Below are 27,843 nucleotides of genomic sequence, written 5' to 3' on the forward strand. Positions count from 1 at the left end.
TTTCCCAAATGTGTGTCTTTCTCCATTCCAAACAGACGTACTGGGTCTAGCTGGGATGTTAACTGTCCCTGCAGCAGCCTATACAGTGCTGTGCTCTGCACTTGGAGCTAGAAGAGAACTTCAAGGATGAGGTCAAGCATCGCTCATTGGTGGGAAGTAGGGAGCAATTTCTTCCCTCTGCACTTCCACACAGCCTTTGCTCGTTGGATTTGTTTCTTTGTTTGTTTGTTCTCCGTTTACACCTTTCCATTTTTCCCTTTATTTAAATTGTTTAATTAATAATATTTTTCCTTAATAATTATTTTTTCCGTTAATTAATTATCCTTATCTCAACCTGTGAGTTGTTTCCTTTTCTTCTTCCTCTCCTCTTCTGAGAGGGGCAATGAGAGATCAGCTGTAGTGGAGTTCAGCTGCCTATCAAGGCAAAACCACCACACTGGGGAATGGGGCTGCAGCTTTCCCCTTCTAGGTTCAAGCAGTAGCAAAGCTGAGCATGTGTCCCTGAGATGCACAAGACACACACAGGCAGAGACAGGACCCTAAGATGACCGGCTTGTTGGGTTTGTGCTTTGCACGTTGCGGTGGCCAGGGCTGGGGTTTGGGGTGCACGGGGCAGCTGTGTGATGCTGAGCCGAGACTGGGGACATGGACTGGGGCCTCCCAGGGCTGCGGTGGTCACCATGGTGCTCTGGTGCCCACAACAGAACTGGGATGAGTCGGCATGGGGACTGTCACCGGGGCTCTGTGTACAGTGCGCTTCAGACCACCGGTGAGTGCGGCAGGCGGGGGGAAGGCTGGCCGAGGGCAGGGTCAGGGGCACAGACGCCAGCCCCCAGGGTGGTTTCTAAGGCTGGGATGAGGGCGCAGCCACTCTGGGGAGGGCCTTGGGCTGGGCACAGAGGTGCCCCGGCGAGGGCAAGTGCCCAGAGGCTTCGGGGATGTGGCAGGCACCTGTGGCCCCAGGAGACGCTGCTGCCCCACAGGGGATGGGGCCTGGGAGAGCGCACTGTGGTGCCACCTGCCTTCTCAGCACCCCTGCCCGGGGCAAAGTCCAGCCCAGGGCTGCTCATGGGGAGAGCTTTGCAGGATGGTCCCCACGCCACCTCTGGCCAGGGCTCGCGGCCCTGTTGCACACCTGACAGCTGCGCACAGACACTTGCCTGGGGTGGCCTGCGGCCCTGTCCGTGCAGCGCTCACAAACCCTGCCCTTGCTGCCTCCAAGCTCCATTGCCCCCTCTCCTACCTACCCTCGCGTCTCTCTGGCTCCTGTCCCTTCTCCCCCTGCCACCAGCTCCCTCGCACCCAGCCCTGCTGAGCCCCCTTCTCTCCCATCTCCTCCAGACCATGGCTATCGGTGTTATTCACCTCCTGTCAGTGCTGGGCCTCCTTCAGCTCGCTCTCAAGGTTGGGGACCAGCCCGACAAGGTCACCCAAGACCTCCTTCAAGAAAGAGAGAAGATGCTGAGGGAGGAGATGTCGTGGCTGCTGCAGGAGGTCGAAGAAGGAAGTGAGCTGGAGAGTGGGAAGAGCACACTGTTCGTGTTCCTCGCTGCGTGCCACCACTGGCAGTTCTGGGCACTTGCCGAAATCCTTCTCATCCTGTTTGGGATGTACTGGCTGCCCAGGCAGAGACAAGCTGACACCAATGGTGATTCTGACCCACGGAGCTCAACCAGTGTGGATGGGGATGTAGGAGAGGAAGAGGATGAAAAAGTTGAGGATGAGTTGATGGAGGAACAGGAGGAGTGGGAAGAAGTGCACTTCTACCACCAACATCTGCTTGTGGGTCTGCTCAGGGAGTCTTTGCTGCCAAAGCTTCTTGAGATGGAGAACATAATGGAAGAGATGGCAGGGACACATTCTGCATCAGCAAACTCCCTCCAGAGATCCCCTTTCATGAGCGAGCTGCAGGCAGAGATGGGGTTGCTTGCAACCGTCTATGAGAACAACCTAGCTATTTCATCCCTCGTTTGCTCCAAGGACCAACTCAATGGCTCTCCTTCAAGCTTCCACTGAGGAATACCTTCAAAAATTAGATACATAGATGTATAAGAATAGTCAAAATAGTTAAGATTGTTTGTTAGGAGATGTTTTCCATATCGATTAGACACCTGAATAGAAATAGATTTGTAGTTTATAAGGACAATCCTGCAGCTGGCTTTCAGGACTCCAAACCTGTGAATTGAAGCGTCTCACCTGATCCAGCTGAAGATGCTGTTCCCTGGAGTCCTGCAGCAGAGCCTCCCATTATCACCGTTACCACCCGGACAGCAGCTGCCCACGTTGCTAGGGGAGTGGATCCCCTCTAGAACCATTAGTTTAAGTAAAAAGCTAATAAATTATATTGTTTGAACGCTGTCCCTGAGTGTCTTCTCCTGATTGTCTAAGAGAAACTTTGTTGGGGGACGCTAGCCTTTGGTTCCCTCTCTTCCCTGTAATAGAGAGATGATCTTTGGGCTTGGGTGTATGTTAGCAGTGGTTACATTTCTGAGTAGTCATTTGACAACAGCAGGATTTCCGCAGCCTGCTGTTAGGTGAGGTAAGTGCAAAGCGCACCGCTGCCTCTTGCAGCCGCTGCTGCTCAGGAGTGCTGCTGCCCAGCTGCAGGGGCTCAGCGCAGTGCCTGGGGATCCGGGGTCCCTGCCCAGGCTGGGTGTGCTGGCTCTGGCTGGGATGTTAGCTGTCCCTGCAGCAGCCCACACAGCGCTGTGCTCTGCACCTGGAGCTAGAACAGCACTGGTATCACACCGGTGCTGTGTCTGCTGCTGAGCAGTGCTGGCACCGCATCAGGACTCCCTCCAACCGCCCCCCGCCCCCCTCCCCCCACCCTCCCCTCCGCCCCGAGCCAGCAGGCTGGGGGTGTGCAAAAAGAGACCAAGGAACATCACCAGGGCAGCTGACCTAACCCAGCTAAAGGGATATTCCATACCATATGGTGTCACACTCAGCAATAAAAGGTGGAAAAAAGAAGAAGAGGGAAGGGGTGGGCTCTCGTTCTGAAATCGTTTGTCCTCCCGTGCAACGGCTATGTGTGTTGAGGCTCTGCTTCAAGGATATGGTCAAGCATCGCTCGTTGGTGGGAAGTAGAGAGTAATTTCTTTCCTCTGCACTTCCACGCAGCCTTTGCTTTTTTTTTTTTTCCCTCCATTTTCCCCTTTCCCTTTTTTCCCTTTAGTTAAATTGTTTTAATAATTAATAATAAATAAATAAATAAATAAATAAATAAAACTTTTTCCTTAATAATTATTTTTTCCTTTAATTGAATTATCTTTATCTCAACCTGTGAGTTGTTTCCTTCCTTTTCTTCTTCTCTTCCAGTCCTCTTCTGAGGAGGGGGAGTGAGAGATCAGCTATGGTGCAGTTCAGCTGCCTAGCGAGGTAAAACCACTGCAGTCCTTTTTAGCGCCGAACAGGGAGCTTGAGGTGTGGAGATAGCGATAGAATTGATTAAAACTCCTACAACTAACACACTTACTTGCTAGTCACCATGTTCAGTTTCCTTTTAATATTTTTCCGTTTGATCATGTGTCATGTAATCTGTGTCATGTTCTCCTTTCTCCTCTATATCCGATCGCAGGGTGTGCTAAAAGCTGTGTTTATTTTTTTTAATTTGCTGTGCTGTCAAGCACTGGCCTTGAGTTTAATCTGGCATTCAGGCTCTGCACTCTCATCATTTGGCTCTCATGGAAACTATCTTTCTTTTGGAGAACATTCAGAATTGCACTGCCTTCCTTTCCTCATCTGGAAGTCAGTGTATGAACAATATCAGGAATGGTACCACCTCCTTCTTTTGCAGTGGGCTAATTGCAACAGTTTTTGAGTGCTTTGAATATCCATGTGTAACCCATATAATCCTATTGCTATCTCTGAATAATGGGTTTCCTCTTCTCTCTAAGGTTAATCGATTGTTTAGAAATCTTACCTGGGAATTTGTCTCGAAACAGTCTGGTGGCGGGTGGCGAGGTGTATGGGAGGATATAGGCAGGTACCTGTCACAGTTGTCTCCTCCGATAGTTTTGAACTTCACCCCTGAACAAGTGCAAAATCCTAAAAACCTGACAGAATGCTTAAGAGTCGTATGCCCTGACCCTGGCAATGCTGGAGAACGACAGCTTGCAGCACTGTGCTGGGTCCTGGCTTACGCCTATCAAACACTATTTAATGCCACCCAGCACCCTCAAGGGAGGGAGGAGGTCTCTGAATCTGATGACCAGATAACACACGCTGTGGCTAATCCAGGGGACCGATCGACTATGGTATCAGTCACCCCCATAGTCAAGACAAAACAATGGAAATGGAAGTCAGCTCATTTAGCAAGGGAAGAAGACTCTCCTAAGAAGGAGTGAGAAGGGGGAAAGGCAGGGAGCTCTAAAGCAGAGCCATCGCAAAAACAGCAGGCAGAAAAAATTGAAATCATAAATGAATCAGAAACCACCCAATCCCTATCCCTGAGTGAGCTGCGAGAAATACGAAAGGATTTCAGTCAACATCCAGGTGAGCACATCCTCACCCGGCTGCTTCGATGCTGGGACACTGGGGCCAATAGCCAACAACTCTGTGCATTAAAAGGAGCGTGACCACCAGGTCAAATGAGGTGATCTTCCCCCTCTACTCTGCCCTGGTCAGGCCTCACCTGGAGTACTGTATCCAGTTCTGGGCTCCCTGGTACAAAAAAGACAGGGATCTCCTGGAAAGAGTCCAGCGGAGGGCCACAAAGATGATATGGCGCCTGGAGCTTCTTTCCTATGAGGAAAGGCTGAGATATCTGGGTCTGATCAGCCTTGAGAAGAGAAGACTGAGAGGTGATCTTATGAATGTTACAAATATCTTAAGTGTGGGAGACAGAGGGATTTGGCCAACCTCTTTTCAGTGGTTTGTGGGGACAGGACAAGAGGCAATGGCCACAAAATGGAGCACAGGAAGTTCCACACCAACACGCGAAAGAACTTCTGCACAGTGAGGGTGACGGAGCACTGGAACAGGCTGCCCAGGGAGGCTGTGGAGTCTCCTTCTCTGGAGATATTCAAGACCCGCCTGGACGCCTACCTGGGCACTTGGAGCTAGAACAGCACTGGTATCACACCAATGCTGTGCCTGCTGCTGAGGAGTGCTGGCACCGCATCAGGACTTCCTCCAGAGTTCAGCTGCCTAGCAAGGTAAGAAACCTCATATAGAAACGACCTTTGGGGCTTTTTCCATTTCTAGGAACTTCATTGTTAAATTTGGGGTGTATTCTTGCTGAATCCTTAGCAAAATTGGACAAGGAAATGTCCTGTGCCAAAAGCATGCTCTCTCCTTTGTGAGGATCTTTACTCAGAACATCGTTGTTCAAGTGTATCTGGATTGGCTTCAGTCAGGTTGCGCAATTCACACTTGTGCAAGAGGCAAAAAGAGGGGAGCTGAGGCCCAACATTTGTACAAATTAACCTTTTACTTTTTCCTCTTTGAAATATTAATTTAACCTGAAAAAAAAGCCTGGATAATGATGGGATTTTTTAAATTTTTATTCCTAGTTTTCATAACAATTGTCCAGTATACCTTTAAACCTTAAACAACTCAAGTTCAAAGATGCAAAAACATTTTTAAAATACACCCATCAAGACAATTCCAAGCTGAGTTTTTATCAGTGGGTAAACTAAGCTATCCTTTCAAATCTATTTTAATCAAGGTTCCCTAGACTGAATATTAATACAAATATTCCTGTGCAAGTAAAGGAGTTATAGTATAAGAGTCTCAAATTAACGTAACGAAATACCTTTCCAGCTCCTTCCTTCCATAAGGAATGTACTCTTCTATATTGTGAATGCGGGAGAGTGAGATGTGGGTAGGGCGACAAATAGAACTAAATTTCCTAAACATAACATAACATAACATAACATAACATAACATAACATAACATAACATAACACAACACAACACAACACAACACAACATAACATAACACGTAGGAGCTTGCATTGTTTCAGGATGTTTTAAAGGGCTGCTCTGTATTAAAACACTGGAAGGCATATCAAATAGATAAACCGTGCAGCTACAATTGATCAGGAAGTGTTTTGATGCACTAAAAGATCGTTAGATACTGAAGAGCATAGAGTTTCTATAGGCTTCTGGATTACGATGGAAGAAAACAGTAGTCATTGAATCTGTTATTTAAATGATTTTACTATAATACTCATCTCATTCTCATTTACAGTGTGATATTCCTTCAGATGTGGTAATTGCTTGTAGATATTTTAACACCGTCACTTTCAAATGACTGCATAAAAATGCCATTAATTACATTATGATGTTACTTTAGTTAAAAGGACTTTTTAAAAAGGCTTTGTAAGTTTCATGAAGGCTGCAGTACCTCCAAAATTATTAAGATCTCTCTTGGAAACAGCTGAATTCATAGCTGGAAGAACAGGATGTACGTGACCCTAGTTCTACCTCCTATGCCTCCTTGACCAACATCATTCCTTAAATAGAACATGTTTGTTCTGTCCATCACCAATGAAGTCCAGGGTGCTGATAAGTGCCCTGGAATGGCAGGTGAAGCTGTTTTATGTGGGAGATCAATAGGAGATACGGTGAAGCCTCGGACTCAGGTTTGTACTCAAACAAACCTCAGTGCACTGTCTGTTCTTCCCCTGGAAAACCGACCATGGCAGAATACTTCCTCTCACATTCATTGCTGTTGCCAAATGCTCTCCTCCATTCCATTCTCCCTCTCCCTCCCTCCCTCCCTCCCTCCCTCCCTCCCTCCCTTCCTTCCTCCCTCCCTCCCTTCCTCCCTCCCTTCCTTCCTCCCTCCCTTCCTTCCTTCCTTCCTTCCTTCCTTCCTTCCTTCCTTCCTTCCTTCCTTCCTTCCTTCCTTCCTTCCTCCTGCCCGCCCCACTCCCCCCCCCCCAAAAAAAATGAATTCTCAGCTTCATCAGCAAAAATATATTTCCTTTAGATAAATATTTTTGTGATAAATATGTCAAAGCAGTTCAAGTTTAAAGGCTTTATTATTATTATTATTATTTATTTTATTTATTTATTTTTCCCCCATGGTGATTCTGTACCATCATTTAAAGGACAAACCATTTAAAAACAAAACTGAGTCTTTATTCTGATAGCTTCAATTCTCTCTTCATTTTTTGCCTGTGAAACTTGAAGTCAGTAAAAAGTGACATTGCCCCAAGAAATGCTGGTTTACAGAAGTCACAGTGGAAGGTTTGACCAAGTTTTCTTGAAAATTCTTAATCTTTCCCATAAGCTATATCTCAGTGCTTGTATCAGGGCTTAGGTGTAACCGGAATTGTAAGCTGTCCCTCAGAATCCAGTGTCACTGAAGTGCAAAGGTATATTTTTCTCCCTTGATCTGACACACGATGTTCTGAGCCCCTGAACTGATCACTGCAGTGTGGCAGAGCAGGCACATGGTGAAAATGCCCCCAGTTTCATGGAAAGAGATACTCTGCCCAGGTCAGGCTGCCCAGGGAGGCTGTGGAGTCTCCTTCTCTGGTGATATTCAAGACCCGCCTGGACGCCTCCCTGGGCAGCCTGCTCTAGGGAACCTGCTTTGGCAGGGGGGTTGGACCCGATGATCTCTTGAGGTCCTTTCCAACCCCTACAATTCTGTGATTCTGTGGTTCTGTGAACCAGAAGACAATGAAACCAAGCAGCTGGGATCCCTCTCTAGAGAAAGGGTCATTGACAAAGGAGTTGGGAGAAAGACACAGGTTCTCAGCCTCTGCAGGCGAATCCTGGCAGGTGTGAAAGAAAGGTATCCCCACGAGGAAGATATTGTATATCAAATAGGCAAGTGGACCGCTATGAATAAAGGTCTCAAGCACCTGCAGGAATTAGCTGTGCTGGAGAAGGTTTATAGTGATTTGGACAATGCCCAGACACCTAAAGATCCCAATGAATTCCAGTGCACAGCATCTACATGGCGTAAGTTTTTGAGGAGTGCACCATCATCACATGCCAGTACACTGGCAGCAATTAATTGGGATGAAGGGATGGGACCAACAGTGGATACTCTGTCCTGCCAACTTCAAAAATATGAAGACAATCTCTCTGTTCCACTATGGGCCTGCGTCTCGGCTGTGGAGAAACAGTCCCAAAGGCTCCACTACATTGTAGAACAAGCATCTCCCTCGTCACCCAGACAGAGTAACATTTCAGCCCCTAAGAAAGAATCAGTATTTTCCTGCTCAAGGGAGAGAGTACCTGAGACACACACCACATGGCACCTTGTGGTTTTATCTGCGTGGCCATGGGGAAGATATGAGGAAGTGGGATGGGGAACCTACTTCAACTCTAGCTGCTCAGGTACATGAACTGCAAGGAAATACATCAGCGAGAAGAGGGTTTCCTAGGAAAAATGCTGCTCCGGTTTCTGTTGGGCAGTTCCCCAGGGGCAGTAGAAGGACTGATGTTATTCTTGACCCTGATGAAGGGACCTCTGCTTCTCATTTGCAAGAATGAAGTGACAGACACTCAACCAGGACTAGAGGGGCCATGCCTCTGGCCAGGTAGAGGAGAGGGATAACTGGATTTATTGGACTGTGTGGATCCAATGACCTGGCACATTGGAACCACAGGAATACAAAGCTCTAGTGGACACTGGTGCACAGTGTACCTTAATGCCATCAGGCTACCAAGGGATGGAACTCCTCTGTGCCTCTGGAGTGACAGGGGGATCCCAACAGCTAACTCTATTGGAAGCTGAAGGGAGTCTAACTGGGAATGCGTGGCAAAAGCACCCCATCGTGACTGTCCCAGAGGCTCCCTGCATCCTCGGCATAGACTACCTCTAAAGAGGGTACTTCAAGGATCCAAAAGGGTACTGGTGGGCTTTTGGCATAGCTGTTTTGAGCACAGAGAAGATTAGGCAGCTGTCTACCCTGCCTGGTCCTTCAGGGTGAAGCATTTTGTTGAAGATCCCTGTGGCAGTTGGCGACCATCCAAATAAAGTGTCCCACCAATGGTGTTTTTCATCTCTCTTTACTCTTTCCGTCACTCGATGTACTTCTATATCACGATGGTCAGTGATCAGAGCCTTTTTGTCCATTTTCTCAAATTTGCTTCATCAGCTGCTATAAGTTTACATGTAATAGTAATTTCTTCACAAAGGTAAGGTTCATTCTAATAGGAGTAGGTAGCAAATCATGAAGCAGGATATAATTGGACTTAACAAGTTGGTAAGAGGTGACAGGAGCTGAGTAACTAAAATCACTTCCTAGAACTTTGGTAAAATTGCAGACTCAAACATTAGAGTGATTACTGGTATCTACAATGGTATTATCTATGACTATAGAATCACAATGGGTTCTCATGCAAACACAGCTTTTCCCAGTATGTACAAGTACAGTTTCAAAGGTTTCATTAGGATGTATCTCAAAGTGGCAAATATTTTGTTCAGTGTCAAGACAAACGTCTTGGTCTTCGAGCGTGTTACTTTCACAGAAGAAGCCTTTTTGTTCACGCACCATCCATGCATTTACATCAACTGTTTGCCACTTTCCTCCCTTTTGATGGGCCCATACTTTGTTCTCCTTAGGATAAAGTATAGTTCCATTATGATTAAGTCCTAATGCAATGACTGGATATACACTGTATATGGTGGCATTGCTTATGGTAAGCATAAAGGCAATAATTTTATCACTTTCTGCATAACAGGTAAAGTTGACTAATTGCCACCATGCTTGAAACTCCTTTTCAAATTCTGAAGCATTATCCCAAATCAATTTTTGAATTTCAGTGGGTAAAGTTCCTCATTCTCCCTCTCTAATAATAGCTGCTGCTGTATCCACAACTGTGCTTGGATGCAGCTCAAAGCAAGGGAGGTATTGCCTTGGGTTTTTCCAAGGGTATTTACAATTAATTGATGTATTCCAATTTCCTTAGGTCATCTGTAGTAGCAGTTATTCTACTCCCTAGGACCTCAGCATCAATGCTATTTAATATACCTAATCCTGTTCCCAATAACCCAGTTGCATCCCCTGGCATGCGCCGAGATTGTTTCAGAGAACGTCCGTGTAACCATGCTAACCAGCCAGCATTGGCAGTGCTCAGAAAGGTGGTACATTTTGAGTTGATTTCTGAGATATTAATCTGCAGCACGAGCTCTACCCTTTTTAGAGACCAGCTAGGGTTAAAGAGAACTTTTGGTTGTCCTATCTTTCAATTAGGTAAGGACCTGTGTTGAAGACGGAAGGAGTTAGACTAATGGGAGGCCGAGCTGGTACATTTTACACACTTACAGGTTTGGTGAAAGTAAAATTGTGACAATAAGTTTGTGGCCTGGAAGAATAAGTATAAATTGTCTTAATTTCAGTCAGCCTGTTGTGTCTGGCCTGAAGTGGCTTGAAGTTCAGCCGTTCTAAGAGAACCATTCCAACTCCATTCCTCTTTTGAAACTATTTTGTTTCCATATAAAACCAGAGAGACTTAGGTCCTTTTTCTTTTGAGATGTTCTAGTGATTGCACTATACTGTGACAATGCATGGTTAGATGTCACAGTGAAACACCTCAGCTCCATGCACAACCACAGTAGCTAAGTTGAAGTTTTCCCTGATGGCACGTGTTCCCATAATCCGATGTACTTAACACGGGCTTGGGACCACGGCCATTTTGTGTCTTTTTGGCTATGAACCAAAAGGGGATTGCATTAAGGTCAGGGTATAACATAGCATTATCAATCCAAACTGCTGATTTGTGATTCTCCTGCTGTCCACATGCAGTTCACTCAGGATTCCTGTGAACACAAAAGGAAATAAAATATGCTCGGTTGTATTCAACTGGCAGGGTTAGCAAGAGCGTGAAATAACAATCTTTGACTTCCCATGCATAGGGATATTTGGGAATAGTTAGCAGCATTGCTACTGTTAGATGCACAGAAGGCTCTCACTATCTCTGCCATGTTTGGAACTGCAGCAGTCAAGGGTGTGGTGTTAGCATTTTACTGTCTGTAATCCACTGTAAAATGCCATTGCCTGGTCGGTTTCTTTACCAGCCACACCAGTGAACTGTAAGGTGAATGGGTCCTTTTAATAATGCATCTCTCTTCCAATTCTGTTACCACCCCGTCAATCCCCGTAAGTGCTGCTGCTGACAACAGATATTGCCGAACATTAGTGATTTTAGTGGGGGGTAAGGATATGGATGTCTGTAGCAGACTCAACTTCACTGTGCCTGAATCCCTTTGATGTGTCGCGAAACTCTGCACAGTCCCATCTGAGAGTTTCCACATTTGCCCATGCAATATGTCAAATCGTAAAATATTAGTATATGCAGCACCGACTAATACTTCTACCCTGGTTAATTTTTGTTCCTCTGGCAGCCAGAGTGAAATTTTTGTGGTGGGGCATTGTTTTTCCACACCATTGGTTCCCGTGAATTTAACCCTGCGTCAACCAGCTGTTCTGCCCAGGGTTTGTGCTGCCTCATGTAATTACTGACATTTGGGCCCCGGTGTCAATGAGAAAGTTTACCAATATTTTTCGAGGTCCAACGGGAATGGCAATGATAGGGTCAGAGTGTTCATTAGAGAGCCACTGAATTGCTAATACCCGCCGAGCAGGGTGGCTCACTGCCCTCCCCAGGGATAGGAGTTTTTTTGCCGAGACTCTGCTTTGTCAATTAGGCTCGGTGCACAAGGTCCAATTTCCTTATGGATTGGGGGTTTTCTGGTTAGGCAATTCTCTCTAGCTGGAATATTTTTCTTACCCAGAGATCACACCAATGTATAGAGGTCCTCCATAGAGGCGCTACGCAAGGTTGGTCAGGGGACGCCCAAACCTAGGGCCTTATGCCACAACTCACCCCATTCCTCATTAGGTTTGAACTTCTCTTTGAATTTGGGGTATCTGGGTTTTTGAGTATGGATTTGGCAAACTCTCCGGGAGTGACCTGCGTGCTTAGTACTGGATGAACTAATCCAGCCCCTTTGGCCTCCATACTTATTTACGTCTTGTACAAAATCACTCCAGGTGGGAATGAGGGAGTTTGAATTTCACCTATGACCACAATCACCATCTGTATGAGAAGCTTGTATGCGATCGTGGGTATTTGCTACAAACATCTTAAGACAATCAAGGAGTCCACAGATGAGAGGGGTTAATCGAGCTGGGTCAATAGGAGCTAACATTGGGAATTTCCTGAATTCATTACTTTCATATATCGCCTGAATGCAGGCTGCTTTCTGTACTGCTACAGCCAGGTCAGAATAGCTTGTGGCTGTAATTTCCAGTGGTTCCCCTCTCTCCTGGGGATCTATGCCTACTGCCCAGTATGCAGCCTGTGCAGTTATAGAGTAATTGTGGTCTCCTGGTGTGGTAGTTAAAAATACTCCTGGTCCCTCAAAGTCTTTCTTCTTGCTCACTCAACATAATTCAATCACCATCCCAGCTTTCAGGGTCTGCACCATGCATTAATCTACTTACCTGCTTAACCAGAGCAGAAGGCTGTGTTCTATTTAACAGGGGATTAAACCTCTCCAGTAATTGTTTAAGATGATTATTCTCATTCAAAATTTTATCAAAATTTATCAAAAATTTATCAAAAATTTTATCAAAATTTATCAAAATTTTATCATTTTGCCCTTCTGAGGAGGGGCAATGAGAGATCAGCTGTAGTGGAGTTCAGCTGCCTATCAAGGCAAAACCACCACACTGGGGAATGGGGCTGCAGCTTTCCCCTTCCAGGTTCAAGCAGTAGCAAAGCTGAGCATGTGTCCCTGAGATGCACAAGACACACACAGGCAGAGACAGGACCCTAAGATGACCGGCTTGTTGGGTTTGTGCTTTGCACGTTGCGGTGGCCAGGGCTGGGGTTTGGGGTGCACGGGGCAGCTGTGTGATGCTGAGCCGAGACTGGGGACATGGACTGGGGCCTCCCAGGGCTGCGGTGGTCACCATGGTGCTCTGGTGCCCACAACAGAACTGGGATGAGTCGGCATGGGGACTGTCACCGGGGCTCTGTGTACAGTGCGCTTCAGACCACCGGTGAGTGCGGCAGGCGGGGGGAAGGCTGGCCGAGGGCAGGGTCAGGGGCACAAACGCCAGCCCCCAGGGTGGTTTCTAAGGCTGGGATGAGGGCGCAGCCACTCTGGGGAGGGCCTTGGGCTGGGCACAGAGGTGCCCCGGCGAGGGCAAGTGCCCAGAGGCTTCGGGGATGTGGCAGGCACCTGTGGCCCCAGGAGACGCTGCTGCCCCACAGGGGATGGGGCCTGGGAGAGCGCACTGTGCTGCCACCTGCCTTCTCAGCACCCCTGCCCGGGGCAAAGTCCAGCCCAGGGCTGCTCATGGGGAGAGCTTTGCAGGATGGTCCCCACGCCACCTCTGGCCAGGGCTCGCGGCCCTGTTGCACACCTGACAGCTGCGCACAGACACTTGCCTGGGGCGGCCTGCGGCCCTGTCCGTGCAGCGCTCACAAACCCTGCCCTTGCTGCCTCCAAGCTCCATTGCCCCCTCTCCTACCTACCCTCGCGTCTCTCTGGCTCCTGTCCCTTCTCCCCCTGCCACCAGCTCCCTCGCACCCAGCCCTGCTGAGCCCCCTTCTCTCCCATCTCCTCCAGACCATGGCTATCGGTGTTATTCACCTCCTGTCAGTGCTGGGCCTCCTTCAGCTCGCTCTCAAGGTTGGGGACCAGCCCGACAAGGTCACCCAAGACCTCCTTCAAGAAAGAGAGAAGATGCTGAGGGAGGAGATGTCGTGGCTGCTGCAGGAGGTCGAAGAAGGAAGTGAGCTGGAGAGTGGGAAGAGCACACTGTTCGTGTTCCTCGCTGCGTGCCACCACTGGCAGTTCTGGGCACTTGCCGAAATCCTTCTCATCCTGTTTGGGATGTACTGGCTGCCCAGGCAGAGACAAGCTGACACCAATGGTGATTCTGACCCACGGAGCTCAACCAGTGTGGATGGGGATGTAGGAGAGGAAGAGGATGAAAAAGTTGAGGATGAGTTGATGGAGGAACAGGAGGAGTGGGAAGAAGTGCACTTCTACCACCAACATCTGCTTGTGGGTCTGCTCAGGGAGTCTTTGCTGCCAAAGCTTCTTGAGATGGAGAACATAATGGAAGAGATGGCAGGGACACATTCTGCATCAGCAAACTCCCTCCAGAGATCCCCTTTCATGAGCGAGCTGCAGGCAGAGATGGGGTTGCTTGCAACCGTCTATGAGAACAACCTAGCTATTTCATCCCTCGTTTGCTCCAAGGACCAACTCAATGGCTCTCCTTCAAGCTTCCACTGAGGAATACCTTCAAAAATTAGATACATAGATGTATAAGAATAGTCAAAATAGTTAAGATTGTTTGTTAGGAGATGTTTTCCATATCGATTAGACACCTGAATAGAAATAGATTTGTAGTTTATAAGGACAATCCTGCAGCTGGCTTTCAGGACTCCAAACCTGTGAATTGAAGCGTCTCACCTGATCCAGCTGAAGATGCTGTTCCCTGGAGTCCTGCAGCAGAGCCTCCCATTATCACCGTTACCACCCGGACAGCAGCTGCCCACGTTGCTAGGGGAGTGGATCCCCTCTAGAACCATTAGTTTAAGTAAAAAGCTAATAAATTATATTGTTTGAACGCTGTCCCTGAGTGTCTTCTCCTGATTGTCTAAGAGAAACTTTGTTGGGGGACGCTAGCCTTTGGTTCCCTCTCTTCCCTGTAATAGAGAGATGATCTTTGGGCTTGGGTGTATGTTAGCAGTGGTTACATTTCTGAGTAGTCATTTGACAACAGCAGGATTTCCGCAGCCTGCTGTTAGGTGAGGTAAGTGCAAAGCGCACCGCTGCCTCTTGCAGCCGCTGCTGCTCAGGAGTGCTGCTGCCCAGCTGCAGGGGCTCAGCGCAGTGCCTGGGGATCCGGGGTCCCTGCCCAGGCTGGGTGTGCTGGCTCTGGCTGGGATGTTAGCTGTCCCTGCAGCAGCCCACACAGCGCTGTGCTCTGCACCTGGAGCTAGAACAGCACTGGTATCACACCGGTGCTGTGTCTGCTGCTGAGCAGTGCTGGCACCGCATCAGGACTCCCTCCAACCGCCCCCCGCCCCCCTCCCCCCACCCTCCCCTCCGCCCCGAGCCAGCAGGCTGGGGGTGTGCAAAAAGAGACCAAGGAACATCACCAGGGCAGCTGACCTAACCCAGCTAAAGGGATATTCCATACCATATGGTGTCACACTCAGCAATAAAAGGTGGAAAAAAGAAGAAGAGGGAAGGGGTGGGCTCTCGTTCTGAAATCGTTTGTCCTCCCGTGCAACGGCTATGTGTGTTGAGGCTCTGCTTCAAGGATATGGTCAAGCATCGCTCGTTGGTGGGAAGTAGAGAGTAATTTCTTTCCTCTGCACTTCCACGCAGCCTTTGCTTTTTTTTTTTTTCCCTCCATTTTCCCCTTTCCCTTTTTTCCCTTTAGTTAAATTGTTTTAATAATTAATAATAAATAAATAAATAAATAAATAAATAAAACTTTTTCCTTAATAATTATTTTTTCCTTTAATTGAATTATCTTTATCTCAACCTGTGAGTTGTTTCCTTCCTTTTCTTCTTCTCTTCCAGTCCTCTTCTGAGGAGGGGGAGTGAGAGATCAGCTATGGTGCAGTTCAGCTGCCTAGCGAGGTAAAACCACTGCAGTCCTTTTTAGCGCCGAACAGGGAGCTTGAGGTGTGGAGATAGCGATAGAATTGATTAAAACTCCTACAACTAACACACTTACTTGCTAGTCACCATGTTCAGTTTCCTTTTAATATTTTTCCGTTTGATCATGTGTCATGTAATCTGTGTCATGTTCTCCTTTCTCCTCTATATCCGATCGCAGGGTGTGCTAAAAGCTGTGTTTATTTTTTTTAATTTGCTGTGCTGTCAAGCACTGGCCTTGAGTTTAATCTGGCATTCAGGCTCTGCACTCTCATCATTTGGCTCTCATGGAAACTATCTTTCTTTTGGAGAACATTCAGAATTGCACTGCCTTCCTTTCCTCATCTGGAAGTCAGTGTATGAACAATATCAGGAATGGTACCACCTCCTTCTTTTGCAGTGGGCTAATTGCAACAGTTTTTGAGTGCTTTGAATATCCATGTGTAACCCATATAATCCTATTGCTATCTCTGAATAATGGGTTTCCTCTTCTCTCTAAGGTTAATCGATTGTTTAGAAATCTTACCTGGGAATTTGTCTCGAAACAGTCTGGTGGCGGGTGGCGAGGTGTATGGGAGGATATAGGCAGGTACCTGTCACAGTTGTCTCCTCCGATAGTTTTGAACTTCACCCCTGAACAAGTGCAAAATCCTAAAAACCTGACAGAATGCTTAAGAGTCGTATGCCCTGACCCTGGCAATGCTGGAGAACGACAGCTTGCAGCACTGTGCTGGGTCCTGGCTTACGCCTATCAAACACTATTTAATGCCACCCAGCACCCTCAAGGGAGGGAGGAGGTCTCTGAATCTGATGACCAGATAACACACGCTGTGGCTAATCCAGGGGACCGATCGACTATGGTATCAGTCACCCCCATAGTCAAGACAAAACAATGGAAATGGAAGTCAGCTCATTTAGCAAGGGAAGAAGACTCTCCTAAGAAGGAGTGAGAAGGGGGAAAGGCAGGGAGCTCTAAAGCAGAGCCATCGCAAAAACAGCAGGCAGAAAAAATTGAAATCATAAATGAATCAGAAACCACCCAATCCCTATCCCTGAGTGAGCTGCGAGAAATACGAAAGGATTTCAGTCAACATCCAGGTGAGCACATCCTCACCCGGCTGCTTCGATGCTGGGACACTGGGGCCAATAGCCAACAACTCTGTGCATTAAAAGGAGCGTGACCACCAGGTCAAATGAGGTGATCTTCCCCCTCTACTCTGCCCTGGTCAGGCCTCACCTGGAGTACTGTATCCAGTTCTGGGCTCCCTGGTACAAAAAAGACAGGGATCTCCTGGAAAGAGTCCAGCGGAGGGCCACAAAGATGATATGGCGCCTGGAGCTTCTTTCCTATGAGGAAAGGCTGAGATATCTGGGTCTGATCAGCCTTGAGAAGAGAAGACTGAGAGGTGATCTTATGAATGTTACAAATATCTTAAGTGTGGGAGACAGAGGGATTTGGCCAACCTCTTTTCAGTGGTTTGTGGGGACAGGACAAGAGGCAATGGCCACAAAATGGAGCACAGGAAGTTCCACACCAACACGCGAAAGAACTTCTGCACAGTGAGGGTGACGGAGCACTGGAACAGGCTGCCCAGGGAGGCTGTGGAGTCTCCTTCTCTGGAGATATTCAAGACCCGCCTGGACGCCTACCTGGGCACTTGGAGCTAGAACAGCACTGGTATCACACCAATGCTGTGCCTGCTGCTGAGGAGTGCTGGCACCGCATCAGGACTTCCTCCAGAGTTCAGCTGCCTAGCAAGGTAAGAAACCTCATATAGAAACGACCTTTGGGGCTTTTTCCATTTCTAGGAACTTCATTGTTAAATTTGGGGTGTATTCTTGCTGAATCCTTAGCAAAATTGGACAAGGAAATGTCCTGTGCCAAAAGCATGCTCTCTCCTTTGTGAGGATCTTTACTCAGAACATCGTTGTTCAAGTGTATCTGGATTGGCTTCAGTCAGGTTGCGCAATTCACACTTGTGCAAGAGGCAAAAAGAGGGGAGCTGAGGCCCAACATTTGTACAAATTAACCTTTTACTTTTTCCTCTTTGAAATATTAATTTAACCTGAAAAAAAAGCCTGGATAATGATGGGATTTTTTAAATTTTTATTCCTAGTTTTCATAACAATTGTCCAGTATACCTTTAAACCTTAAACAACTCAAGTTCAAAGATGCAAAAACATTTTTAAAATACACCCATCAAGACAATTCCAAGCTGAGTTTTTATCAGTGGGTAAACTAAGCTATCCTTTCAAATCTATTTTAATCAAGGTTCCCTAGACTGAATATTAATACAAATATTCCTGTGCAAGTAAAGGAGTTATAGTATAAGAGTCTCAAATTAACGTAACGAAATACCTTTCCAGCTCCTTCCTTCCATAAGGAATGTACTCTTCTATATTGTGAATGCGGGAGAGTGAGATGTGGGTAGGGCGACAAATAGAACTAAATTTCCTAAACATAACATAACATAACATAACATAACATAACATAACATAACATAACATAACACAACACAACACAACACAACACAACATAACATAACACGTAGGAGCTTGCATTGTTTCAGGATGTTTTAAAGGGCTGCTCTGTATTAAAACACTGGAAGGCATATCAAATAGATAAACCGTGCAGCTACAATTGATCAGGAAGTGTTTTGATGCACTAAAAGATCGTTAGATACTGAAGAGCATAGAGTTTCTATAGGCTTCTGGATTACGATGGAAGAAAACAGTAGTCATTGAATCTGTTATTTAAATGATTTTACTATAATACTCATCTCATTCTCATTTACAGTGTGATATTCCTTCAGATGTGGTAATTGCTTGTAGATATTTTAACACCGTCACTTTCAAATGACTGCATAAAAATGCCATTAATTACATTATGATGTTACTTTAGTTAAAAGGACTTTTTAAAAAGGCTTTGTAAGTTTCATGAAGGCTGCAGTACCTCCAAAATTATTAAGATCTCTCTTGGAAACAGCTGAATTCATAGCTGGAAGAACAGGATGTACGTGACCCTAGTTCTACCTCCTATGCCTCCTTGACCAACATCATTCCTTAAATAGAACATGTTTGTTCTGTCCATCACCAATGAAGTCCAGGGTGCTGATAAGTGCCCTGGAATGGCAGGTGAAGCTGTTTTATGTGGGAGATCAATAGGAGATACGGTGAAGCCTCGGACTCAGGTTTGTACTCAAACAAACCTCAGTGCACTGTCTGTTCTTCCCCTGGAAAACCGACCATGGCAGAATACTTCCTCTCACATTCATTGCTGTTGCCAAATGCTCTCCTCCATTCCATTCTCCCTCTCCCTCCCTCCCTCCCTCCCTCCCTCCCTCCCTCCCTTCCTTCCTCCCTCCCTCCCTTCCTCCCTCCCTTCCTTCCTCCCTCCCTTCCTTCCTTCCTTCCTTCCTTCCTTCCTTCCTTCCTTCCTTCCTTCCTTCCTTCCTTCCTTCCTTCCTTCCTTCCTTCCTTCCTTCCTTCCTCCTGCCCGCCCCACTCCCCCCCCCCCAAAAAAAATGAATTCTCAGCTTCATCAGCAAAAATATATTTCCTTTAGATAAATATTTTTGTGATAAATATGTCAAAGCAGTTCAAGTTTAAAGGCTTTATTATTATTATTATTATTTATTTTATTTATTTATTTTTCCCCCATGGTGATTCTGTACCATCATTTAAAGGACAAACCATTTAAAAACAAAACTGAGTCTTTATTCTGATAGCTTCAATTCTCTCTTCATTTTTTGCCTGTGAAACTTGAAGTCAGTAAAAAGTGACATTGCCCCAAGAAATGCTGGTTTACAGAAGTCACAGTGGAAGGTTTGACCAAGTTTTCTTGAAAATTCTTAATCTTTCCCATAAGCTATATCTCAGTGCTTGTATCAGGGCTTAGGTGTAACCGGAATTGTAAGCTGTCCCTCAGAATCCAGTGTCACTGAAGTGCAAAGGTATATTTTTCTCCCTTGATCTGACACACGATGTTCTGAGCCCCTGAACTGATCACTGCAGTGTGGCAGAGCAGGCACATGGTGAAAATGCCCCCAGTTTCATGGAAAGAGATACTCTGCCCAGGTCAGGCTGCCCAGGGAGGCTGTGGAGTCTCCTTCTCTGGTGATATTCAAGACCCGCCTGGACGCCTCCCTGGGCAGCCTGCTCTAGGGAACCTGCTTTGGCAGGGGGGTTGGACCCGATGATCTCTTGAGGTCCTTTCCAACCCCTACAATTCTGTGATTCTGTGGTTCTGTGAACCAGAAGACAATGAAACCAAGCAGCTGGGATCCCTCTCTAGAGAAAGGGTCATTGACAAAGGAGTTGGGAGAAAGACACAGGTTCTCAGCCTCTGCAGGCGAATCCTGGCAGGTGTGAAAGAAAGGTATCCCCACGAGGAAGATATTGTATATCAAATAGGCAAGTGGACCGCTATGAATAAAGGTCTCAAGCACCTGCAGGAATTAGCTGTGCTGGAGAAGGTTTATAGTGATTTGGACAATGCCCAGACACCTAAAGATCCCAATGAATTCCAGTGCACAGCATCTACATGGCGTAAGTTTTTGAGGAGTGCACCATCATCACATGCCAGTACACTGGCAGCAATTAATTGGGATGAAGGGATGGGACCAACAGTGGATACTCTGTCCTGCCAACTTCAAAAATATGAAGACAATCTCTCTGTTCCACTATGGGCCTGCGTCTCGGCTGTGGAGAAACAGTCCCAAAGGCTCCACTACATTGTAGAACAAGCATCTCCCTCGTCACCCAGACAGAGTAACATTTCAGCCCCTAAGAAAGAATCAGTATTTTCCTGCTCAAGGGAGAGAGTACCTGAGACACACACCACATGGCACCTTGTGGTTTTATCTGCGTGGCCATGGGGAAGATATGAGGAAGTGGGATGGGGAACCTACTTCAACTCTAGCTGCTCAGGTACATGAACTGCAAGGAAATACATCAGCGAGAAGAGGGTTTCCTAGGAAAAATGCTGCTCCGGTTTCTGTTGGGCAGTTCCCCAGGGGCAGTAGAAGGACTGATGTTATTCTTGACCCTGATGAAGGGACCTCTGCTTCTCATTTGCAAGAATGAAGTGACAGACACTCAACCAGGACTAGAGGGGCCATGCCTCTGGCCAGGTAGAGGAGAGGGATAACTGGATTTATTGGACTGTGTGGATCCAATGACCTGGCACATTGGAACCACAGGAATACAAAGCTCTAGTGGACACTGGTGCACAGTGTACCTTAATGCCATCAGGCTACCAAGGGATGGAACTCCTCTGTGCCTCTGGAGTGACAGGGGGATCCCAACAGCTAACTCTATTGGAAGCTGAAGGGAGTCTAACTGGGAATGCGTGGCAAAAGCACCCCATCGTGACTGTCCCAGAGGCTCCCTGCATCCTCGGCATAGACTACCTCTAAAGAGGGTACTTCAAGGATCCAAAAGGGTACTGGTGGGCTTTTGGCATAGCTGTTTTGAGCACAGAGAAGATTAGGCAGCTGTCTACCCTGCCTGGTCCTTCAGGGTGAAGCATTTTGTTGAAGATCCCTGTGGCAGTTGGCGACCATCCAAATAAAGTGTCCCACCAATGGTGTTTTTCATCTCTCTTTACTCTTTCCGTCACTCGATGTACTTCTATATCACGATGGTCAGTGATCAGAGCCTTTTTGTCCATTTTCTCAAATTTGCTTCATCAGCTGCTATAAGTTTACATGTAATAGTAATTTCTTCACAAAGGTAAGGTTCATTCTAATAGGAGTAGGTAGCAAATCATGAAGCAGGATATAATTGGACTTAACAAGTTGGTAAGAGGTGACAGGAGCTGAGTAACTAAAATCACTTCCTAGAACTTTGGTAAAATTGCAGACTCAAACATTAGAGTGATTACTGGTATCTACAATGGTATTATCTATGACTATAGAATCACAATGGGTTCTCATGCAAACACAGCTTTTCCCAGTATGTACAAGTACAGTTTCAAAGGTTTCATTAGGATGTATCTCAAAGTGGCAAATATTTTGTTCAGTGTCAAGACAAACGTCTTGGTCTTCGAGCGTGTTACTTTCACAGAAGAAGCCTTTTTGTTCACGCACCATCCATGCATTTACATCAACTGTTTGCCACTTTCCTCCCTTTTGATGGGCCCATACTTTGTTCTCCTTAGGATAAAGTATAGTTCCATTATGATTAAGTCCTAATGCAATGACTGGATATACACTGTATATGGTGGCATTGCTTATGGTAAGCATAAAGGCAATAATTTTATCACTTTCTGCATAACAGGTAAAGTTGACTAATTGCCACCATGCTTGAAACTCCTTTTCAAATTCTGAAGCATTATCCCAAATCAATTTTTGAATTTCAGTGGGTAAAGTTCCTCATTCTCCCTCTCTAATAATAGCTGCTGCTGTATCCACAACTGTGCTTGGATGCAGCTCAAAGCAAGGGAGGTATTGCCTTGGGTTTTTCCAAGGGTATTTACAATTAATTGATGTATTCCAATTTCCTTAGGTCATCTGTAGTAGCAGTTATTCTACTCCCTAGGACCTCAGCATCAATGCTATTTAATATACCTAATCCTGTTCCCAATAACCCAGTTGCATCCCCTGGCATGCGCCGAGATTGTTTCAGAGAACGTCCGTGTAACCATGCTAACCAGCCAGCATTGGCAGTGCTCAGAAAGGTGGTACATTTTGAGTTGATTTCTGAGATATTAATCTGCAGCACGAGCTCTACCCTTTTTAGAGACCAGCTAGGGTTAAAGAGAACTTTTGGTTGTCCTATCTTTCAATTAGGTAAGGACCTGTGTTGAAGACGGAAGGAGTTAGACTAATGGGAGGCCGAGCTGGTACATTTTACACACTTACAGGTTTGGTGAAAGTAAAATTGTGACAATAAGTTTGTGGCCTGGAAGAATAAGTATAAATTGTCTTAATTTCAGTCAGCCTGTTGTGTCTGGCCTGAAGTGGCTTGAAGTTCAGCCGTTCTAAGAGAACCATTCCAACTCCATTCCTCTTTTGAAACTATTTTGTTTCCATATAAAACCAGAGAGACTTAGGTCCTTTTTCTTTTGAGATGTTCTAGTGATTGCACTATACTGTGACAATGCATGGTTAGATGTCACAGTGAAACACCTCAGCTCCATGCACAACCACAGTAGCTAAGTTGAAGTTTTCCCTGATGGCACGTGTTCCCATAATCCGATGTACTTAACACGGGCTTGGGACCACGGCCATTTTGTGTCTTTTTGGCTATGAACCAAAAGGGGATTGCATTAAGGTCAGGGTATAACATAGCATTATCAATCCAAACTGCTGATTTGTGATTCTCCTGCTGTCCACATGCAGTTCACTCAGGATTCCTGTGAACACAAAAGGAAATAAAATATGCTCGGTTGTATTCAACTGGCAGGGTTAGCAAGAGCGTGAAATAACAATCTTTGACTTCCCATGCATAGGGATATTTGGGAATAGTTAGCAGCATTGCTACTGTTAGATGCACAGAAGGCTCTCACTATCTCTGCCATGTTTGGAACTGCAGCAGTCAAGGGTGTGGTGTTAGCATTTTACTGTCTGTAATCCACTGTAAAATGCCATTGCCTGGTCGGTTTCTTTACCAGCCACACCAGTGAACTGTAAGGTGAATGGGTCCTTTTAATAATGCATCTCTCTTCCAATTCTGTTACCACCCCGTCAATCCCCGTAAGTGCTGCTGCTGACAACAGATATTGCCGAACATTAGTGATTTTAGTGGGGGGTAAGGATATGGATGTCTGTAGCAGACTCAACTTCACTGTGCCTGAATCCCTTTGATGTGTCGCGAAACTCTGCACAGTCCCATCTGAGAGTTTCCACATTTGCCCATGCAATATGTCAAATCGTAAAATATTAGTATATGCAGCACCGACTAATACTTCTACCCTGGTTAATTTTTGTTCCTCTGGCAGCCAGAGTGAAATTTTTGTGGTGGGGCATTGTTTTTCCACACCATTGGTTCCCGTGAATTTAACCCTGCGTCAACCAGCTGTTCTGCCCAGGGTTTGTGCTGCCTCATGTAATTACTGACATTTGGGCCCCGGTGTCAATGAGAAAGTTTACCAATATTTTTCGAGGTCCAACGGGAATGGCAATGATAGGGTCAGAGTGTTCATTAGAGAGCCACTGAATTGCTAATACCCGCCGAGCAGGGTGGCTCACTGCCCTCCCCAGGGATAGGAGTTTTTTTGCCGAGACTCTGCTTTGTCAATTAGGCTCGGTGCACAAGGTCCAATTTCCTTATGGATTGGGGGTTTTCTGGTTAGGCAATTCTCTCTAGCTGGAATATTTTTCTTACCCAGAGATCACACCAATGTATAGAGGTCCTCCATAGAGGCGCTACGCAAGGTTGGTCAGGGGACGCCCAAACCTAGGGCCTTATGCCACAACTCACCCCATTCCTCATTAGGTTTGAACTTCTCTTTGAATTTGGGGTATCTGGGTTTTTGAGTATGGATTTGGCAAACTCTCCGGGAGTGACCTGCGTGCTTAGTACTGGATGAACTAATCCAGCCCCTTTGGCCTCCATACTTATTTACGTCTTGTACAAAATCACTCCAGGTGGGAATGAGGGAGTTTGAATTTCACCTATGACCACAATCACCATCTGTATGAGAAGCTTGTATGCGATCGTGGGTATTTGCTACAAACATCTTAAGACAATCAAGGAGTCCACAGATGAGAGGGGTTAATCGAGCTGGGTCAATAGGAGCTAACATTGGGAATTTCCTGAATTCATTACTTTCATATATCGCCTGAATGCAGGCTGCTTTCTGTACTGCTACAGCCAGGTCAGAATAGCTTGTGGCTGTAATTTCCAGTGGTTCCCCTCTCTCCTGGGGATCTATGCCTACTGCCCAGTATGCAGCCTGTGCAGTTATAGAGTAATTGTGGTCTCCTGGTGTGGTAGTTAAAAATACTCCTGGTCCCTCAAAGTCTTTCTTCTTGCTCACTCAACATAATTCAATCACCATCCCAGCTTTCAGGGTCTGCACCATGCATTAATCTACTTACCTGCTTAACCAGAGCAGAAGGCTGTGTTCTATTTAACAGGGGATTAAACCTCTCCAGTAATTGTTTAAGATGATTATTCTCATTCAAAATTTTATCAAAATTTATCAAAAATTTATCAAAAATTTTATCAAAATTTATCAAAATTTTATCATTTTGCCCTTCTGAGGAGGGGCAATGAGAGATCAGCTGTAGTGGAGTTCAGCTGCCTATCAAGGCAAAACCACCACACTGGGGAATGGGGCTGCAGCTTTCCCCTTCCAGGTTCAAGCAGTAGCAAAGCTGAGCATGTGTCCCTGAGATGCACAAGACACACACAGGCAGAGACAGGACCCTAAGATGACCGGCTTGTTGGGTTTGTGCTTTGCACGTTGCGGTGGCCAGGGCTGGGGTTTGGGGTGCACGGGGCAGCTGTGTGATGCTGAGCCGAGACTGGGGACATGGACTGGGGCCTCCCAGGGCTGCGGTGGTCACCATGGTGCTCTGGTGCCCACAACAGAACTGGGATGAGTCGGCATGGGGACTGTCACCGGGGCTCTGTGTACAGTGCGCTTCAGACCACCGGTGAGTGCGGCAGGCGGGGGGAAGGCTGGCCGAGGGCAGGGTCAGGGGCACAAACGCCAGCCCCCAGGGTGGTTTCTAAGGCTGGGATGAGGGCGCAGCCACTCTGGGGAGGGCCTTGGGCTGGGCACAGAGGTGCCCCGGCGAGGGCAAGTGCCCAGAGGCTTCGGGGATGTGGCAGGCACCTGTGGCCCCAGGAGACGCTGCTGCCCCACAGGGGATGGGGCCTGGGAGAGCGCACTGTGCTGCCACCTGCCTTCTCAGCACCCCTGCCCGGGGCAAAGCCCAGCCCAGGGCTGCTCATGGGGAGAGCTTTGCAGGATGGTCCCCACGCCACCTCTGGCCAGGGCTCGCGGCCCTGTTGCACACCTGACAGCTGCGCACAGACACTTGCCTGGGGTGGCCTGCGGCCCTGTCCGTGCAGCGCTCACAAACCCTGCCCTTGCTGCCTCCAAGCTCCATTGCCCCCTCTCCTACCTACCCTCGCGTCTCTCTGGCTCCTGTCCCTTCTCCCCCTGCCACCAGCTCCCTCGCACCCAGCCCTGCTGAGTCCCCTTCTCTCCCATCTCCTCCAGACCATGGCTATCGGTGTTATTCACCTCCTGTCAGTGCTGGGCCTCCTTCAGCTCACTCTCAAGGTTGGGGACCAGCCCGACAAGGTCACCCAAGACCTCCTTCAAGAAAGAGAGAAGATGCTGAGGGAGGAGATGTCGTGGCTGCTGCAGGAGGTCGAAGAAGGAAGCGAGCTGGAGAGTGGGAAGAGCACACTGTTCGTGTTCCTCGCTGCGTGCCACCACTGGCAGTTCTGGGCACTTGCCGAAATCCTTCTCATCCTGTTTGGGATGTACTGGCTGCCCAGGCAGAGACAAGCTGACACCAATGGTGATTCTGACCCACGGAGCTCAATCAGTGTGGATGGGGATGTAGGAGAGGAAGAGGATGAAAAAGTTGAGGATGAGTTGATGGAGGAACAGGAGGAGTGGGAAGAAGTGCACTTCCACCACCAACATCTGCTTGTGGGTCTTTTCAGGGAGTCTTTGCTGCCAAAGCTTCTTGAGATGGAGAACATAATGGAAGAGATGGCAGGGACACATTCTGCATCAGCAAACTCCCTCCAGAGATCCCCTTTCATGTTCGAGCTGCAGGCAGAGATGGGGTTGCTTGCAACCGTCTATGAGAACAACCTAGCTATTTCATCCCTCGTTTGCTCCAAGGACCAACTCAATGGCTCTCCTTCAAGCTTCCACTGAGGAATACCTTCAAAAATTAGATACATAGATGTATAAGAATAGTCAAAATAGTTAAGATTGTTTGTTAGGAGATGTTTTCCATATCGATTAGACACCTGAATAGAAATAGATTTGTAGTTTATAAGGACAATCCTGCAGCTGGCTTTCAGGACTCCAAACCTGTGAATTGAAGCGTCTCACCTGATCCAGCTGAAGATGCTGTTCCCAGGAGTCCTGCAGCAGAGCCTCCCATTACCACCCGGACAGCAGCTGCCCACGTTGCTAGGGGAGTGGATCCCCTCTAGAACCATTAGTTTAAGTAAAAAGCTAATAAATTATATTGTTTGAACACTGTCCCTGAGTGTCTTCTCCTGATTGTCTAAGAGAAACTTTGCTGGGGGACGCTAGCCTTTGGTTCCCTCTCTTCCCTGTAATAAAGAGATGATCTTTGGGCTTGGGTGTATGTTAGCAGTGGTTACATTTCTGAGTAGTCATTTGACAACAGCAGGATTTCTGCAGCCTGCTGTTAGGTGAGGTAAGTGCAAAGCGCACCGCTGCCTCTTGCAGCCGCTGCTGCTCAGGAGTGCTGCTGCCCAGCTGCAGGGGCTCAGCGCAGTGCCTGGGGATCCGGGGTCCCTGCCCAGGCTGGGTGTGCTGGCTCTGGCTGGGATGTTAGCTGTCCCTGCAGCAGCCCACACAGCGCTGTGCTCTGCACCTGGAGCTAGAACAGCACTGGTATCACCCCGGTGCTGTGTCTGCTGCTGAGCAGTGCTGGCACCGCATCAGGACTCCCTCCAACCGCCCCCCGCCCCCCTCCCCCCCCCCCCCCCCCCGCCCCGAGCCAGCAGGCTGGGGGTGTGCAAAAAGAGACCAAGGAACATCACCAGGGCAGCTGACCTAACCCAGCTAAAGGGATATTCCCTACCATATGGTGTCACACTCAGCAATAAAAGGTGGAAAAAAGAAGAAGAGGGAAGGGGTGGGCTCTCATTGTGAAATCGTTTGTCCTCCCGTGCAACGGCTACGTGTGTTGAGGCTCTGCTTCAAGGATATGGTCAAGCATCGCTCGCTGGTGGGAAGTAGGAAGTAATTTCTTTCCTCTGCACTTCCACACAGCCTTTGCTTTTTTTTTTTTTCCCCTCCATTTTCCCCTTTCCCTTTTTTCCCTTTAGTTAAATTGTTTTAATAATTATTCATAAATAAATAAATAAATAAATAAATAAAACTTTTTCCTTAATAATTATTTTTTCCTTTAATTAAATTATCTTTATCTCAACCTGTGAGTTGTTTCCTTCCTTTTCTTCTTCTCTTCCAGTCCTCTTCTGAGGAGGAGGAGTGAGAGATCAGCTATGGTGCAGTTCAGCTGCGTAGCGAGGTAAAACCACTGCAGTCCTTTTTAGCGCCGAAC

General features: G+C 47.1%; 3 protein-coding genes across 3 annotated transcripts; all 3 read left to right on the top strand.

Annotated features, from left to right (window-relative positions):
- The first annotated feature begins 284 nt into the window (after positions 1-284).
- Positions 285-2,405, top strand: LOC310893157 (uncharacterized protein). The gene is made up of 2 exons (XM_083821775.1): positions 285-769; positions 1,342-2,405. Exons 1-2 carry the CDS (start codon positions 722-724, stop codon positions 2,014-2,016), a joined length of 723 nt encoding a protein of 240 aa, XP_083677901.1. The 5' UTR covers positions 285-721; the 3' UTR covers positions 2,017-2,405.
- A 9,777-nt stretch (positions 2,406-12,182) lies between these two features.
- On the top strand, positions 12,183-14,630 carry LOC310881016 (uncharacterized protein). Its single transcript, XM_083797676.1, has 2 exons — positions 12,183-12,977; positions 13,550-14,630. The coding sequence occupies exons 1-2, from the start codon at positions 12,930-12,932 to the stop codon at positions 14,222-14,224; spliced, it is 723 nt and encodes a 240-aa protein (XP_083653802.1). The 5' UTR covers positions 12,183-12,929; the 3' UTR covers positions 14,225-14,630.
- An 8,725-nt stretch (positions 14,631-23,355) lies between these two features.
- Positions 23,356-27,231, top strand: LOC310892192 (uncharacterized protein). Its single transcript, XM_083819629.1, has 2 exons — positions 23,356-25,209; positions 25,782-27,231. Exons 1-2 carry the CDS (start codon positions 25,162-25,164, stop codon positions 26,454-26,456), a joined length of 723 nt encoding a protein of 240 aa, XP_083675755.1. The 5' UTR covers positions 23,356-25,161; the 3' UTR covers positions 26,457-27,231.
- Positions 27,232-27,843: the final 612 nt, after the last annotated feature.

This window comes from Anser anser (genome assembly GCF_964211835.1).
Source record: "Anser anser genome assembly, chromosome: 1".
Lineage (NCBI taxonomy): Eukaryota > Metazoa > Chordata > Aves > Anseriformes > Anatidae > Anser > Anser anser.